At 41.4% G+C, this 18,262-nt stretch overlaps 1 protein-coding gene and 1 long non-coding RNA gene across 5 annotated transcripts in view; one reads left to right on the top strand and one right to left on the bottom strand.

The window, feature by feature from the left end:
- Positions 1-677: 677 nt before the first annotated feature.
- LOC115113665 (cell cycle progression protein 1) lies at positions 678-15,227 on the bottom strand. Of its 4 annotated transcripts, none has more exons than XM_029641576.2 (11): positions 15,100-15,225; positions 12,455-12,547; positions 10,652-10,766; positions 10,317-10,402; positions 10,007-10,214; positions 9,669-9,764; positions 7,444-7,767; positions 6,099-6,217; positions 3,524-3,649; positions 1,863-3,223; positions 678-1,768 (listed from the first exon to the last, which is right to left on the bottom strand). In XM_029641576.2, the coding sequence occupies exons 1-11, from the start codon at positions 15,181-15,183 to the stop codon at positions 1,579-1,581; spliced, it is 2,802 nt and encodes a 933-aa protein (XP_029497436.2). In that variant the 5' UTR covers positions 15,184-15,225; the 3' UTR covers positions 678-1,578. The 4 variants fall into 4 exon arrangements, with proteins under 4 accessions (XP_029497436.2, XP_064869165.1, XP_029497440.2 ...); XM_065013093.1 differs by having other exon boundaries at positions 12,455-12,525; positions 15,100-15,190; XM_029641580.2 differs by lacking the exon at positions 3,524-3,649 and having other exon boundaries at positions 15,100-15,227.
- LOC115113670 (uncharacterized) overlaps positions 13,932-18,262 on the top strand; it is an 18,859-nt gene continuing 14,528 nt past the window's right edge. Inside the window, exon 1 of the long non-coding RNA XR_003861126.2 lies at positions 13,932-14,308. This is a non-coding gene — a long non-coding RNA (uncharacterized LOC115113670). The remainder of the gene's footprint in view (positions 14,309-18,262) is intronic.

The raw sequence follows: 18,262 nt of genomic DNA, 5'->3' as shown, positions 1-18,262 counted from the left end.
GCTTATAGCTACCGAGGCAGTGCAGTAAATATTCAATATACATTTTTGTTGTCACATCCACTGTCCAATTAAGATGCATTTCTTAGAATGTCCACCAGATCTCACAGGAGACAAGAGCTATGTCGATGAAGCTGAGAGATTCTTCGCTGATCCTCATCATTGGTTGACCTCATTTCCTTATAAGTCAATGCTACCAACACACCTGGTGTTCTTTGATGTTCTGAAGAAGGTTAGATACTCTGCATTTTGTAATTCAAGACTAATGGCTCCTTCACTGTTACAATCACTTTTATTATTATCTTTTTCTGTCCTCAGGAGATCTCTGCATTCTTGGAGGGGAATAGATTTATGAGAAGTACAGAAATATTCCACAGTCACGTTCCTGAAGGACGAGTTGGAAAAAGCATCCTAGTTTATCAAAGGCACTGAACAGAATGCGAATACATTTCTAAGAAGCACAAAGATTTCCCTTACTCATGTATCTCAAGGACGAGTTTGAAGAAGGATCCTAGTTTACAAAATGCACTGAACAGAACCATCGGGAAGTTAAATCAAAATGGATCTGCAATGTAAAGGAATAAATTATAATTAAAACTGAATAACAGATTGATCTTTTAAACATTGAAAATAATGCAACACCTAGCCAGACAGTCCACTATGTTAGGGGGGAGAAGCAATCAATATTCACTTTTTTTTTTATTGGGAAGCTGCAATTCATTTTCAACAGCACATCTGTAAATGAAAAGGAAATAAAATCAGCCTTAATAAAACAAGCCATAGTTGGAATGTTACTGAACAATTTAACGACAACACAGTTGCACTTTATCTCACCATTTTAAACAAATATGTAACGTAGCAGCAAATTATAGAAATCGACTGTGGAACCAGCTTGCATTCTTGCAAGTATTTCTCAGTGGTTTTGCTACTTTTTAAGTTTTACTGCACACAACAGTATCATTGTCAGCAATTGTTTAGGCCATCATCTCACAATTATCAATTTGGAATTGAAATTAAAGTGTATTTGTCAGTGCATAACTTCTCAATGCCACTGACAAAAATTGTATTTCTTTCCATTGTTGGATCCATCCAATTAATCATTATTCATTCACATTAGGCCTACATTTAGACAATTAAAATGGTAATAGATTATTATTATTTTTTAAACAAGGCCCAAAACTAAGAAATGTTGTGCAAATTAGTCAGTGATGGCTCTTAAAAAGAACATGAACATGTAACAGCTGACCTGATGACAATGAATGTGTACTACAGAGTTAGCTACTGTCAGATTTACTAAACATTCCCATGTTTCTTGCTGTAGTTAGTCATATTTATCATTGCAGCAATAATTTTCTTTGTGCGCATGAGATTAGATTGCAGTCAGATACACCACCATTGCTACTAACCTAAGGATTGCTTACACAACACAGGAAGCAAGGGGACATTCGGCAGCATTAAAAGAACATTGTGCAAAATCACAAAAACAGAAGAGAAAAGGCTTTCCATCAAACACATCCTAAATAGCCTTTGCAACTACAATATCAGCCATTATAAAAACAGATTCATTAGGTAAGATTATTCTCAATATTTGGGATCAAAGGGCATAGGACCCAACTCTATTTTTACATCAGCCATGTGTCTGTCTGTGTTCCGTCCTGCTCTGCTCCACTTCCTCTCTCTTTGTGACCGGGGCCGGGCCCTCTGATTGCGCTGCTGGTGCTTGGCTAGTCTTTCTTCTTTAGTATCCGTATTTGGCACTTCAAAGGGTCTACTGTGAGTTGGCGAAAAGAAATGTCAGAATATGGTAAAGCACAACATTCACAAGATCCGATTGAAAAAAACAGTTATGAAAACTATAAACTTACCTTGACCCATAACGTTTTGAGTAGGTATCTCCAAAGAAGTGCCTGTAGACATACTCATCAAGATCTTCAAAGACGTCATCATTGTGGCCATGGTACTCATCCATGTCCTCCAGGTAGTCTTCCACACCACTAACAAAGTCTGTGAACAGCATCTGATCATGGATGAAGACGCCGTTGTGAAAGAAATTTTTAATAAAGCTCTCCAGCTCAGTCCAGTGGTGGAAGTGGTCAACCTCCTGCTGGAGGTAGCTGTGAAGCAGCTGGTTGAACTCATCTGCTCTTATGGGGTCCATGGCTTTGTTGAAGAGGCTCATGGATTCTTGGTAGGCACAGTCAAAAACTCCAGAGCAACCTTTGGGCACTTCTCTTTGTTGTTGCTCAGCCTCTGGTTCCTCCTCAACTTTACCCCCTGACTTCCGGGTGTTACGGTGTGCCTGGAAAGAGTCATCAGTGGATTTACGAGGGTGACGATGCATGGGCTTGTGGGTTCTGGGCTGCCATGGTTCCTCCTCTGAGTCCTTGTTTCCATGGTCTCTATGATGCTCCTGCTGCTCCGTCTTGGCTTCCTTCCTCTCATGAAACCTCCGATCGTGAGGCCGGTAAGTCTTGTCCATCATACGTGAAGCAGAGTCCTTGAAGTGGCGGAAGGTGGACTTCACAGAATCAGAGAACTTCCTCAGATTCTCCTTCACAGCCTCTTTGGCTTTCGTTATCTGCTCTTTGTGATGGTGCACAAACTCCTTGGTGGAGTTCTTCACCGCATCAAATGTGTCTTTCACCTTCCCTATCACGCCATCCTTGGACCTCTTGACTTTGGCCTGCTTGTCTCCCTTGGCCCTCTCCTCTTTGGTTTCCACATAGAGCCTCTCCCAAAGGTCAGAGCGCTGCTGCTCAAAGCTCAGCTTCTTCTGCAACTCCATGAGCCGTGACTGCAGCTCCTCTGTCTCCGGGTCGACCTCTCCTCCAGCCCTGGTGTTGCGGCTGCTCAGCTGCTCCCTAAGCTGGTCAGTCACCCTCCGCTCATTATCCAGCTCCCTCCTCAGTGTCTGGGCCTCAGCCATCAGGGCCTCCCTCTGGCTCAGGAAGCTGCGGAGGCGCTGCGTCTCCTCCTCCAGGTGGTCCTTCAGCCTCTGGTTCTCAGAGAGTATGGAGTCGGCCCCGGCCCCAGTCTCCTCCAGTTCTCGGATCTGGGAGCGCAGGTTCCTCAGCTCCTCCTGAAGGGTGGACAGGGACTCCTCCTCACGCTCCAGGGAGCTCTTCAGCAGCTGGTTCTCCACCATCAGGTGACTCTGCTTAGACTCAATCTTAACCCTCTCCTCGCCAGTCTGCTTCAGTTTCACGACCAAGTCTTCTTTCTGGGCCTTGTTTCAAAACAAAAATACATAATTTGTAATGCATCCACAAAGGAGTATTAGCAAAACACTTAACATATGAACAACAAGGGGAACAGTTAGTCCTCAAATTAATAATGAAGATGGTTAACAGTGAAACAATGACAAAATACAATTTCTTCAGTAGACGAATAAATGACAAATCAATTAATGGTGAATTTTGTTGCAGCATTTGAATCTTTATCTTTAGATATTAGTCCACCTTAAATGTATATGGAAAGACCCACCACTAGTGTTACATTTGAACCGTAACCTGTACTTGCATGTTACCTGTAGCTGGGCCTGTTTGGATCTGAGATCCTGGTTCTCTTTAGTAAGCTTGTCCATAATCCCTGTGAGGGACAGCATCATGTCACTCTTGTCCTTTAGATCTTCTCTCAGACTCTTAACCACGTCCTAAACGTGTGGAAACAGCATCACCAAAGTGAGCAATTGCATTGCTATAAAATGAGAATACACTTAAGCTTCATCTCACTCTACAGTTAAGTGGAGTGTCAAATGGTTCTCAAGGGGGCAAAAAGCGATCAAAAACAAATCGTAGAGAATCCAATTTGTAGAGAATAGTCACGTAACATGAAGAGTTTAAATGTGAAATCACAAATATAGCTGCGAGCAGCAATATGAACGTGGTCACAGGATGAAAAAGGAGAAAATATCAGTTGGATAACAAAGAAAGTTCCTACATGATAAAGTGCTATCTTCCTTTATGTGCAATCACTGAAAGCATTGAGAAGAAGATTTCAATCATTTTTATCATTAGCATATGTGCATCTTTTGGTACAGTGTGGCCATATTTGAATGCAGAGAAAAAACAACTATTAAAAGCCTTAAGTCTAAATACAAAATCTGGATTGAATCTGATGTATGGTTCATGAGGAGAATATGCCTGCAGATGATTTTGAGCATTGGCATTACATGACTTGAGATATCAAAACCAAATTCAGTGTGGTTCATTTTAGGGATGTCCATGATAGCGATGAAAGATTTCAAGTTGCTAGACCACTATGGAGTATATTTACACTGGTTTAAATGGACACATAATCCGATTTTGACCAATCCCTTCGTCTTTCTCAAAGTAATTTAAGACATGTACCATGGGCTTACTTTCCAGATTTGGTGTAATTTGGTCCTATGGTTCATGAGAAGATTTTTGAAGTATTTTAAACCTAGTTTAGCATATACGCATCTACTGGTATAGTGTGGCCATCTTTGAATGCAATGTTTATTTACTCTTTAGGGACTATTTTGGGAGACCACATTTGGAGTGAATCTGACTTTTAGTCCATGTGATGTATGACTATTTTAAGCATTAGCTTTAAAGAGTCAAAAGTTAATTGTTAAGTTTCCTTATTTTTTGAAGATATCAATGCCAAACTTAACATGGTTCATCATGGTAATGTCTGATGACCCTAAAGTTAAGTTGATAGGCGATTTTGAAGTGGATTTACAAAGGATTTAAATGGACACGTAAAATCTGATTATCAATAACTCAGCCATCTTGTAACCAATCCCTTAGTACATCTCTTAACTTAGTTTGAGAAAAGCTATGAGCCTACATGATGAATTTGGTCTTAAGTTTTCCAAAATGTTCAAGATGGAACAAAATCTATGCTGATGGACTTTATGGGTCCTTGAGGCAAATTTGTTCAGCATAAAGAAAGACACCTACATACAACGTTTCAAGTCTCTAGGTTAAACGGAACGGAGGATATGAGGGTTTAATAAGTGAGGTTGCTTTAACTTTTTATGGCTGCAGGGGCAGTATTGAGTAGCTTGGATGAAAAGGTGCCCATTGTAAACGGCCAGCTCCTCAGTCTCAGTTGCTAATATATGCATATTATTATTAGTAGTATTGGATAGAAAACACTCTAAAGTTTCCAAAACTGTCAAAATATTGTCTGTGAGTATAACAGAACTGATATTAGAGGCGAAACCCTGAGGAAAATCAAAACAGGAAGTGGCTTCTATTTTGAAAACTCCATGTTCCATAGCCTCCCTTTGCGGGATTTAAAGGGAATCGGGGCAATTATTTTTGTCTAAGTTAACCATGGCCTCTAATTTCGTTGTGCCAAATTAGAAAACAAGTTACCAATCAAATCTTAAATTATTTGACCAGGTCAAGAAAAAAAAATCTAAGCATAACAATAGATTTCAGTGTCACTGTGAAGCCCTAAATATAAACCACAAAAACAAGGCTACACAGTATAATATAGGGGGCTTGCAATGTATTTCAATACAAGGACCTCATTGCCTAAAGAAACATTTTGCTACTGTATGTCATATCAAAAACTATTTGAGATCAGTGGAAAATGTAACAAAGCTAGATAGTGTTTGACCACTTCCTTTGAGGCATAATTTGCAAATTAATTCATTAAAACATCCTTCCGTGTGGTGGGTGGTGAAGATGCATTATTTTGCGAGCAAATTGCTCTCTGGAAGGAGCAATAGTGTGCTTTAGATGGGGCATAATAATACTTACCACAGAAGTTAGATTTTCTTGACGAATAATAGTGAAATGAGTGCTCACTGAGCATTGCTGTAAAAGTTGTGGATAGATCAATTTAATATTGAAACGCTTAAAAGTTATTCCTAAAATATGATACTGATAGTTCCAAATGTGACATTAGGACTACTGCCACTTTAATGCCTGAAATCTGCATGTGTTCTGTCAAAAGAATGAGAGAATTCTATAGCTGAAACAAAGTTCACCAAAGAAAAAAGAAAAACCCGTTTCTAAGACAGGAAAATAACATGTATTTTGTTTTATTATGCTAATTTATTTGAGAAGGATAGAGGGAGGTGGCTTATGATACCTAAGTGTATGCATGAAGAACTCTTTACAGACCTTATTGATGACATTGGGTCCTTTATGACACTGAGGCTGCAGATCTCTCAAATTACTAAGGTCGTTCACTCCACAGATCTTCTCCACAATCTTCTGCCTGTCCTGAACCTGTACTGTGCCTGTGTTAGAATGAAATATTAGGCATTCCCTTCATTTTCCGTAAGCATAGGCATGATTCACCAGATGATAATACACATTCAAGAATAGTAACACAGAAGCAGAAAAAGTTGTGGGAAATGTCCACGTCATGTTAGGTGCAATAAAAAGGGTTCCCACTCTTGGACAAACAAACATTTCAAGACTTATCCATGCAGCCCAATTTGTTTCCAAGATTCAAAACTATTTGGTGACATTGATCAGCAGTGGCAAAATGAACTCAATAACATCAATTTGTTATTGTGTGTAATTGTTGACTTATGACCACACTCGCTGGCAAATTAGAAAACCCCCGACAGTCCACGTGTGGGGTGTAGGTGTTGGAATTCCCTGACCCTTGGGAAATTAGGAACCCATTGTTACCTCACCAAAGATGATGGCACAAGAAAGTAATATACTACCACACATAAAAACAGAAAATAAATTGACTTACATTAAACAAGTGTCCCATCATGAGCATCTGGTTTGTAGTCAACTCACAAAATGTGGCACACCTCTGATTATGTTTATCAGTCATACTCAGAATGTCACCTTTCAGCCAGCTCTGAGCTTCCAATAACATTGGAAAACTGATTGCTTATTGACAACAACCCAGATACTGTATTACATTTTTACATTTGAACCATTTAGCAGACACGCTCATCCAGAGTGACTTACAGGAGCAATCCGGGTTAAGTGCCTTGCTCAAGGGCACATCGACCCTCTTAACCACTAGGCTACCTGCCACCCTATGACTAAATGATTTGTTTCTACACGTAACAAACATTCTGATGAGGATGGATTCAAGAAGTCAACAGAAGCACTGTAATTCTCTTTTCACTATCTTAATAGGATGTGTATCCTTTCAATATGATCAAATATATCTATGTAGGCACTAGACATGCTTTGCATAATCCCACTAAACACACAGGTTTAGTTTGTGCTATTCAAAACTACGATGCGGTGATGACACATAACATTCACATGACGTTATCATGACTTATGCACCTAAGCAAGCTGAGTTAATTACCCTCATACCATCCACTCCATACTGTACCTTCAAATTTTCCTAGAACACAAAACCAACACAAGTTAAAACTGCTAAAACAGCCCTACTCGTGAATTCCTTTTACCAATGATTCCATACTTATAATAAGCAACATTGAAATTCTTCATCACATATTTACCAATACTTTCCCATGATGCTTACCATAGAAGTGACCAATGCCCATGCTGATGGCGATGATGAGGGCTAGTATGATACATTTGTTAAGGGTGCTGCTGACATGGCCTTGAGGTGGGGGTGCAACGCGAGGTTCCTGCTGCACCTCCTCCTGTACCTCCTTCTGCTCCTCCTCTAGAGTCTCCTCTCGGTCAATGTGGCCAGACTCCTGCACCTCCTCTCCAGGCTCAGCCACAGAGCTAGTGGTGCTCTTCCTCACTCTGCGCCTCCGCACTACTGGGGTGACCTGCTCTCCTCCCTCATCCTCACTGCTGCTGGAGTCTGCAACCACAGGCTGCTCTGCAGGGAAAACTGCAACATACACACACCCACACAAAGAATCATTAGTGCACTGAACCATAATTACAAGGTAGACATGTAGGTTGACAAGCTTGGAAATCATGCTTATGCTGCTAAAATCATTAACAGCACATTGCTGCTTAAAATATATTGTTTTAATTCCCTCATTGATCTAGTAGCAATATATCATGTCTCCATTCAATTCTAATTAAAGAGACTGCCCCTAAAAAGCTACTTCTCATTTTGAAAACGGCCTATGTGGCATCGATATGAGTCAGAAGCAGTTATTCTACTATCAAAATTGACTACAAAGTGTAAATGGGATAATTTTGGTCATAAAGTCAGTCTCGTCCAAAACAATGATTTGCGAGATGGAAAAAAATGTATGAGTACCATAACAGTTTTCCTTGGGTTGGGTATATTTCAATCCTGCCCACAGTTGGCAGCACCAAGTAATCATCAGTTCAGTGCTCAGCTGCAGGCGACACCATCGTAATGCCCATGGTCAATTTGGTTTGACATGTGACATCCCTATGGGGCTATTTAAGGACCATCAGTAAATTACACAATGTACATGGGACAATATTTTAAAATGTCAATAGCTCCAAATGTACTTAATTAAAAACCTCAAACCTGCAATAAATTGTGGAAATTAAAATATTGAAAGCGTTGAATGAGACAACTAAAAGATGTGAAACATCAAAATATTTTCCCATTTACAGTCATTTATTGATGGCCCCTAACTAGCCCTAGAGATAAGCTATTCAATGTCAAACCAACTTTGCCACAGCGGCACACCAGAGGGTGAAGCTAATTGGCTAAATAAGTTGGCTAGCACTAACTAGCCTAGGCGACATCAAGACAAGACCTGGTTAGACGTTCAAGTTATATTCACTCTGCCAAAACAGTACACAAACACTTGCCACGTGTGAACACACACACACACACACACACACACACACATTAAACCACCCCCCCCGAAGACAACTCTTATTTGGCTTTGGTCATGGCTGCTGCATTTCTCAATGACCAAGTCGAAAAACTAAACCAAAATCAGGAAGTTCAGCCCGCCTTTAAAGCCTATACATATTTTTTTTTTGTAAAGCAGGGCTCTCAAACCCTGTTCCTGGAGAGCTACAGTCCTGTAGGTTCTCAGTCTAGCACACCTGATTCTAACAATTAGCTGGTTTAAAAACCAGGTGAGTTACAACTGAGATTGGCACAAAAACCTACAGGAGGGTAGAGCTCTCCAGAAACAGGGTTGGAGACCCCTGTTGTAAAGCTAGGCTTCATGACATTGGTGCACATTCAACTGGGGAAACAAAAATAATGCTTTAGTCTTCCAGAGGAAATGCCAAACCTGTGAAACGGAACCACATTGCTGTGAAAATGTGCTTATGTTTTGCTTAACAATAACCATTGATTGCAAAATCTGATTAAAGACATCCCTCTGGTAATAGGAGCAACATGTAAACAACATGCCTCAGTATCAAGTTTAATCTAGGTTACATGATCACAGAGGTGACCCCTAGCCTAAAGTTTAAAGAGAAATACAGGAGATCCAGAATAACAACTAATCTGATATACAATTTTTCTGAAATAAAATGTATTATAGGCTGAGCTAATTATACATCAGGTATATCAGTCAAACCAATGACATTTAGGCAAATCATCACTGGGGCAACTTCCAGTTGTTAAGCCTAAAAAACACACATCATGCAGAAATACCACGCAAGTGTTTCGTTTCACACATTTAGTGGCAGTTGCAAACACCCTTCAAAAGAAGCAGAACTTGTTTACATCATCGGGCAGCATTTGCCCTGACAACAGCTTATCAGGTTTAGACCTGCTACACTGTGTTGAGCAAGACAAGCAGCACACTATCATATTCACACCAGTCCAGTTTATACCACCTGAGAGAGGACAGCTGCCAGACATCTGCCCTTTCAGTTGGCAGCCCAAGTCCCACAGACTCTGTGGAAGCTTCCAGTGGCCCATCATCAGCCTGGCTTTAGGACAAGGGGAAGGGATAGGAAGGAGTGCTTTGTTGGTTTCTTCTGTTTGTCATCATGCCCTATCTGTTCTCTTATCCACTTAAGTTGATTGATCATCACCAGACCATCAAACCTTGCATGGAAACATCTCTAACTTTGAACTGCAAAGATAAATACAAATGTATCTAAATTCTCCAATTTACCTCATACTGGAATTCATTGAAACATCCCCTAAAGGGTGTGTTGGTTTGCCCTACCAGTCTCTGCTGCACTGAAGGTGTACTGGCTGCTGGAAGAGGTGCCCAGGTAGAGCTCCTCACTGACTGCTCCCTCTTCCTCCTCCACCGCCTGCTCATCCCAAGGCCCGAGCTCAGTCTCCCTAGTGTCCCCCAGAGTCACAATGTCAGAGTGGTCACTGGAGGAGCACAGAGTCACTTGCTCGTCCCCGGCCACCTCACCTCCAGCCTGCAGAGGATATTCCACATGGTTGGCATAGGGACTGGAAACATAGCGACGTGGGAATCATACAAATATACAGCTGAAGAATGTTTTGTTTTTATCCCTCACCTCAGAAGCAAACAATATCTCATCTAAGGTTTCTTCTTTTAGAGTGGCATTAAGAGATGACTCACCCCTCTCCTCAGTGAACTCAGCTGAAACACATTGAGAAGACATTTAAAATTTGAAGAAAAGTTGAGTGCACGCCATCTACTGTGAGCACATAACATCTCAATACAGCTATAAATGTGTTTCATTACAGATGGTTAAACCAAATTATGTAGTTTTTCTGATACATGTATATTACAATGTTGAAACAGTTTAACCCAGTCATCTATAGTTTTTTTTGTAATAGGCCTAGATATTTCATTTGTCATAACAAGGCATATGGTAACTCCTCCTACCAGAGAGAGCGGTGAGTTGGTCCTGCAGCAGCTCTGGCTCCAGCACTACGCTCTCTGGGAGATCAGATCCACATTCCAGGCCGTTCTCTGGCCCCAGGGCCTCAATATCTGAACCCTTAGAAACAAACCTATTATATTAGCCTACCACATTTTAGACAACCCGACATGAAGGCATACTATGATCTCCAGTTCACAGCATTAACCCTCAGACTTTCAAATTAATCTAGACAGTCGGCATAATGGCATTGACTGCCATAAAGGCACTCAAGAAGTAACTAGATGACATGAAACTTTAAATTAGTCAGTCACTGTAACAGTCATATCCATAGGCCAGTCCCATTAGAGTGCACTGAGGAATTTCAAGGCCTCTGGTTCCTAGTAGAGGTCGACCGATTGTGATTTTTCAATGCCGATACCGATTATTGGAGAACCAAAAAAGCCAATACCGATTGAATCGGACGATTTTTATTTATCTATTTGTAATAATGACAATTACACAATACTGAATTAACACTTATTTTAACTTAATATAATACATCAATAAAATCAATTTAGCCTCAAGTAAATAATGAAACATGTTCAATTTGGTTTAAATAATGCAAAAACAAAGTGTTGGAGAAGAAAGTAAAAGTGCAATATGTGCTATGTAAGAAAGCTAACGTTTCAGTTCCTTGCTCAGAACATATGAAAGCTGGTGGTTCCTTTTACCATGAGTCTTCAATATTCCCAGGTAAGAAGTTTTAGGTTGAAGTTATTATAGGAATTATAGGACTATGTCCCTCTATACCATTTGTATTTCATTAACCTTTGACTATTAGATGTTCTTATAGGCACTTTAGTATTGCCAATGTAACAGTATAGCTTCCGCCTCTCTCCTCGCCCCTCCCTGGGCTCGAACCAGCAACACAACGACAACAGCCACCATCGAAGCAGCGTTACCCATGCAGAGCAAGGGGAACAACTACTAGAAGGCTCAGAGCGGGTGATGTTTGAAACGCTATTAGCGTGCGCTAACTAGCTAGTCATTTCACTTCGGTTACACCAGCCTCATCTCGGGAGTTGATAGGCTTGAAGTCATAAACAGCACAATGCTTGACGCACAACGAAGAGCTGCTGGCAAAACGCACGAAAGTGCTGTTTGAATTCATGTTTACGCACCTGCTTCTGCCTACCACCGCTCAGTCAGATACTTTGATACTTGTATGCTTGTATGCTCAGTCAGATTATATGCAACGCAGGACACGCTAGATAATATCTAGTCATATCATCAACCATGTGTAGTTAACTAGTGATTATGATTGATTGTTTTTTATAAGATAAATATAATGCTAGCTAGCAACTTACCTTGGCTTACTGCCTTCGTGTAACAGGCAGTCTCCTTGTGGAGTGCAACGAGAGAGGCAGGTCGTTATTGCGTTGGACTAGTTAACTGTAAGGTTGCAAGATTGGATCCCCCGAGCTGACATGGAGAAAATCTGTCATTCTGCCCCTGAACGAGGCAGTTAACCCACCGTTCCTAGGCCGTCATTGAAAATAATAATGTGTTCTTAACTGACTTGCCTAATTAAATAAAAGGTACAATTTTTATTTTATTTTTTAAATAGGCAAATCGGCACCCAAAAATACTGATTTCCAATTGTTATGAAAACTTGAAATCGGCCCTAATTAATCGGCCATTCCGATTAATCGATCGACCTCTAGTTCCTAGTACTGGACTATTGGTCCTAAAAGGGTTAGCTGAGGTGCTCAGGCTGATGGGGAATCAAATAAGGACCCAGGTAGAGTCAGAAAGACTTGACTTACTTCATTACTTATGATAGTCCACCCACAGGAGGACTCTGCGTCACTTGAGCTCTCTGACATGGCTCCGCCAGCTGGTAAAAACAATGGAGCACACTGTAAAAAAATGCATTAGGAGTTTTTATTTTTTGCACAAGAGGAACATTTGAATACTCAAATGCAAAATGTATCATTCTGCATAAAACCACAGTTCACTGATATGACATTGAGATAAGACAGTTCACAACAACAGTACACAGACATTGTAGCATAATGCATGCCTCATTGACTGGGCAATGTCTAGCTCTCAAAAACCATTAATCTCCATATGGAGGGTTTTCAGCAATTACATTCGCTCACATTTGGATCCATGTCAACTACAATTTTGACATTGTGTTTTAACGTTTAGAAATGTCAATCATCACTTTCAAAACGGTTTTCTAAACATATGCCCCTTATCTTTCATGTCAGCGAGAACATTTTTCAAATAAAAAAGATACACTTACTGTAGCAGTTGTGCACAGATTCATACACTGTATGTGCCTCCAGTTGACGAACTACACTTCCTCCCTAGTTAGCTTACACCAAAGATGATGGATATACTGACAATACATGCGTCTCCCTAACAATGGGAGCCGTTGTCCACAAAGCGGCGAGACGGGCTGTCTAGCTTCTATCTATCTGTTCTTTGGGTTGGTGGATACATCTCATTATTATAATACTTTTTTGAATATTCGATGAGGGTTGTTGACTTTAACCACCTGTATTCAATGGAGAGAGATGCTATGCTACTAGCCTCATGCCATGACTATGCATAGCCATCTCGAGACAACTCGGATATAAAGTGTTTTTTCTCAAAGTTGCCAGTGTTGTGTCAAAAAATCCCCCTGCCAGAATCTCCCCTTCTAATTTCCTTAATTTTGTGGCTAGAGTCAAATACTTTCTGTGGCACACAGTCAAATACTTTCTATAGAACAAACTTCAAGTCAGGATAGGCAACCGAAATGAATCATTAATGTGTGTGTTATATTAAACAGAGGAGTCAAATGTTGGCAAGCAATAAACATTTCAGAACAACTATGGCTGAATTATTATCCTTACACTTTCAAAAATACTAGTCGAATAGGCCATGGGAGATATGACGAATTTTGGCAGAGATATGTATTTTTAGACTAATACAAATTAGTAGCGGACATGGGCGACATGGGCAGCCGCCCAGGGCGGCACGGTTCGGCCAGGGCGCCGTACAAGCTAGAACCGCCAGTGAAATGTAGGCTAAATTGACAAAGGCGTGGAGAGCAGAAATCTCAACGAGAACAAGTCGCAGCAATGAAAAACCCGAAGGGGGAAGTTTTTATTTAACCAGGCAAGTCAGTTAAGAACAAATTCTTATTTTCAATGACGGCCTAGGAACAGTGGGTTAAATGCCTGTTCAGGGGCATTTTGTACCTTGTCAGCTCGGGGGTTTGAACTTGCAACCTTCCGGTTACTAGTCCAACACTCTAACCACTAGGCTACCCTGCCGCCCCAAGTATTCTGCCAGGAGGGAGATTTTCGGCACAACACCGGGTTATCCACGTGTCCTACTTATATCAGTACACTCTTAACAACTTATGCTTATATTCGAGAAAATAAGACATTAGTTTATTTGTTGACCAAATTCGACAGTCATTATAAAAAAACTCATTGCTTGGTGAAAAAACACCACCTAAAGGAGGGAGACTGATTTTCTGCCGAGTTGGACATCTCTCTTCCTCTCTGCTAACACACACACAGATGTTCTGAACACACTAGACAGCAGGTGGCGAATTATGTCTTCCGTAAACAAGCGCTCGAACGTGGAGATATGGCTGTGTGGGAACACTAACCCTATAAAAGGTGTGTAGTCATTTACCTTTTGTTTAAAATAAATGTTTCACTGATATGAAATATAAGTTACTTATATTTCCAATACAGTACCGCAAGCGATGCATGTTCATGTTTAGAGTAAGCGTCCGGGCACTTAACACAACTCCCCGGTCAGAAGATACTATAGTCAATAGGCGCTAAAGTTGTTTGCGTTCAATGAATGGTAGGGGATGTCATGTGACCCCCTTTGTTGGTGAATGATCGCACCAATGCCCCACTTTTGGGGATATCGAAAACTGTTTATGTTTCTCTGTATAGGCATAATATTTTTGCAGCAGAACATGATAAAGAGTTTATACAGCTTTGAGTACCCAGTAGTGGTTGTGTAGAATGGGGGGGGGGGGCCTTCGTAGCTGCACTGTGCAGGATTGCAATGCTGCGATGCCGCCAGCTAGCTAGCCAACTACAGTTAGCACACGAGGAGTCCAATCCGCAATCGATTATTCAACAAATGGATGTCTGAATAGATAGATGTATCTCTAACGTTACATATGTAGCTATGTAACGTTATTATATGCACAATACTAACAATTATCATAAGAAATGACACAAGCAGGTGAAAATGCGAACTGAGGGGTGTTTTCTGCAAACAGCTGCTAGATAGACTGACATTTAAACAGCTTCTTGCTACCTAACAGTAAAAGCTAGCCACTCGCACAGTTAGCTACTAGTACGCGTTAGTTTCTAACTTATCCTACTCTGTAACGACAGACTTACAAACCACTCTAACCTGACAAAACAACAGACAGTAATATCATTACCCAGTAAGTTTCCAACGTAGAAAGTACGTATTTCTGCAAACGATTCTTGATATTGCAGTCACAATTGCGCTCTCGCAGCTTCATCGATTTCAATTCAACAACAACACAATCAGCGTCTCGTCAGCAACACTAAAAATAGTACTTCCGGATCACAGAATTTCGAAAACGTTCTAAATAAAAGTATCCCATGTAATTGTAGAAACGTGTCAATAACCTGTATTTATTCATGATACATGAAAAATAACTATTTAAACATTAACAATGAAGGAGGCAGGCAGCAGGGTAAGGTCAACGAGGAGAGAAGGGGGCGGGCAGCAGGGTAAGGTCAAAGAGGAGAGAAGGGGGCGGGCAGCAGGGTAAGGTCAAGGAGGAGAGAAGGGGGCGGGCAGCAGGGTAAGGTCAAAGAGGAGAGAAGGGGGCAGGCAGCAGGGTAAGGTCAGGGGAGAAGGGGGCAGGCAGCAGGGTAAGGTCAGGTGGAGAAGGGGGCAAGCAGCAGGGTAAGGTCAGGGGGAGAAGGGGGCAGGCAGCAGGGTAAGGTCAGGGGGAGAAGGGGGCAAGCAGCAGGGTAAGGTCAGGTGGAGAAGGGGGCAAGCAGCAGGGTAAGGTCAGGGGGAGAACGGGGCAAGCAGCAGGGTAAGGTCAGGTGGAGAAGGGGGCAAGCAGCAGGGTAAGGTCAGGAGACAGGCAGCAGGGCATTGATTGATCCCGCTCCAGAGTACAGGCCTCAGTGTAACACTCATTCCTTCGAAGATAAACGTGAATCTGACCATCCCCTCTGGTGAGACAAAACCGCGACTCGTCAGTGAAGAGCACTTTTTGACAGTCCTGTCTGGTCCAGCGACAGTGGGTTTGTGCCCATAGGTGACGTTGTTGCCGGTGATGTCTGGTGAGGACCTGCCTTACAACAGGCCTCCAAGCCCTCAGTCCAGCCTCTCTCAGCCTATTGCGGACAGTCTGAGCACTGATGGAGGGATTGTGCGTTCCTGGTGTAACTCGGGCAGTTGTTTTTTCAATCCTGTACCTGTCCCGCAGGTGGGATGTTCGGATGTGCTGATCCTGTGCAGGTGTTGTTACACGTGGTCTGCCACTGCGAGGACGATCAGCTGTCCGTCCTGTCTCCCTGTAGCGCTGTCTTAGGCGTCTCGCAGTACGGACGTTGCAATTTATTGTCCTAGCCACATCTGCAGTCCTCATGCCTCCTTGCAGCACGTTCAAGCAGATGAGCAGGGACCCTGGGCATCTTTCTTTTGGTGTTTTCCAGAGTCAGTAGAAAGGCCTCTTTAGTGTCCTACATTTTCAAAACTGTGACCTTAATTGCCTACCGCCTGTAAGCTGTTAGTGTCTTAATGACCATTCCACAGGTGCATGTTCTTAAAGTATTTATGGTTCATTGAACAAGCATGGGGAACAGTGTTTAAACCCTTTACAATGAAGATCTGTGAAGTTATTTTTGGATTTTTATTAACTTTGAAAGACAGGGTCCTGAAAAGGGGAAACTTATTTTTTTGCTGAGTTCAGGATAAGCCACGAGGCTTTAAGCCACTAAAGGGTGCTACTAAGACAAGACACATGAGGCTATAAGCCACAAGGCCATATAATCATCCAGGAATACAATTTAAACAAACTGGAAATAAATTGAAACCGTGATAGGATCTGTAAGAACCAAGAAAAAGCATAGAACCAGTCCTATACAATTACATATTAAAACATTCTTTATCTTATATAGAGTAGTAATTCTCTTTAGTTCAGATTTTCCCTGATGCAGTTATGATAACAATTTTGACATGATACACTATGGCTATGCAAAGCTGGAAAAAAATATCATACAGATAGCGTTTACCTCAGACTTTTGTTTTGAAGGAATAACTTGAAAACTGGAAGTCTTAATGCTGCCACCGGGACGCGAATGCTGCTGTCATGACGTTAATAACAACAGACCTTTGCGAAGCTGAAGAACGTGTAACGTAATGAGGGGTAATTTTAGTTTTAATTATGAGTTTGCGTGAAGTGAGCACGTCGTTTGCCAAAGTTGGAAACTACAGCTCCCAGCATACTATGGTCTCTGGATCACGTGATTGATCAACTGAGAAATACATGGGTAGATGTAAACCAACATACTAAACTCATGATTTTAGTCTACTGCAATGATTATATGTCAGTGGGTTGTCTTTATTCAATACGCCCAACTTTATGTAAGGTTTGTATAATAATACACACAAGGCTTAGAATGAAGAGATATGAAGCAAGGAGGATGATCCTTCCGATCTAGTAAATCTACATCAACTGTCGCGTCAAAACCTTCGCAAAGGAGGGTAGCTACGGTAACCAACATCCTGAATCCACGACAGAGGTCTGTCCTCACCAACCAACTATCAAGGTAAGTCTTACTTTAGGAGTTTACAAAGTTTGTCTGAAACTTGTAGCGTTTCATATAACAAGGTTTCCCAAACTCTGTCCTGGGGCCCCCTGTGTCTTTTGTTTTTTGCCTTAGCACTACACAGCTGATTCAAACAACCAACTCATCATCAAGTTTTGATATTTGAATCAGCTGTGTGCTAGAATAATAACGTGCATCCAAGGGGGAAGGGCCCAGAACCGAGTTTAGGAAAACAGTCATAAGGCATGTTGATATTCAGAGAGGAAGACGCAAATAGATAGCTAGGCCCAACTCGGCTGAAAGTCTGTCGCCCACTAGGCAATGATATTTTGTATAATGAGTGTAGAGTTTTGTCAACAACAAAAAATGTATGGCTTATTTGCTACATTGGCATAACATCTCTCAATTGAATACAGTCGATTGACGTCAACAACCCTCATTTTACTATTTTTTTAAAAGTATTAAAATAATGAGATGTATCAACCAATCAAAAAAAAAGGATAGGCGTGCTGCTTTTTGGACAACGACTCCCATTGTTAGGGCGGAGAGTATCTTGTCAGTATCCATCTTTTATATTTTGCGAAAATCGAGTTTGGGAAACCCTGAACTATTTGATATATTTTTTTGTTATCACCTGACATTCTAGGTAGACTGGTTGGCCTTGGCAACAATGTCGGCTCCTCAACAGCAGGAACAAAGCAGAGCCCTGTGTGCAAACCCTGGGAATCCTGTTTTCTCATGTATGATGACCCCAGTGGTTAAAAACAATTCTCCTGTGCCATGGGC

This window comes from Oncorhynchus nerka, linkage group LG28 (assembly GCF_034236695.1).
Source record: "Oncorhynchus nerka isolate Pitt River linkage group LG28, Oner_Uvic_2.0, whole genome shotgun sequence".
NCBI classification, from domain to species: domain Eukaryota; kingdom Metazoa; phylum Chordata; class Actinopteri; order Salmoniformes; family Salmonidae; genus Oncorhynchus; species Oncorhynchus nerka.
This window is presented reverse-complemented; position numbering and strand designations above follow the sequence as displayed.

Bases quoted from the DNA above. Each gene is read 5' to 3' on its own strand.
- LOC115113665 (XM_029641576.2), bottom strand. From the start codon at position 15,183: ATGAAGCTGCGAGAGCGCAATTGTGACTGCAATATCAAGAATCGTTTG. The intron at 10,403-10,651 runs GTAGGAGGAGTT...AATGTGTTTCAG, and splicing joins CCAACTCACCGCTCTCTCTG to CTGAGTTCACTGAGGAGAGG. The intron at 3,650-6,098 runs GTCTGTAAAGAG...CCACACGTTTAG, and splicing joins GACCCAATGTCATCAATAAG to GACGTGGTTAAGAGTCTGAG.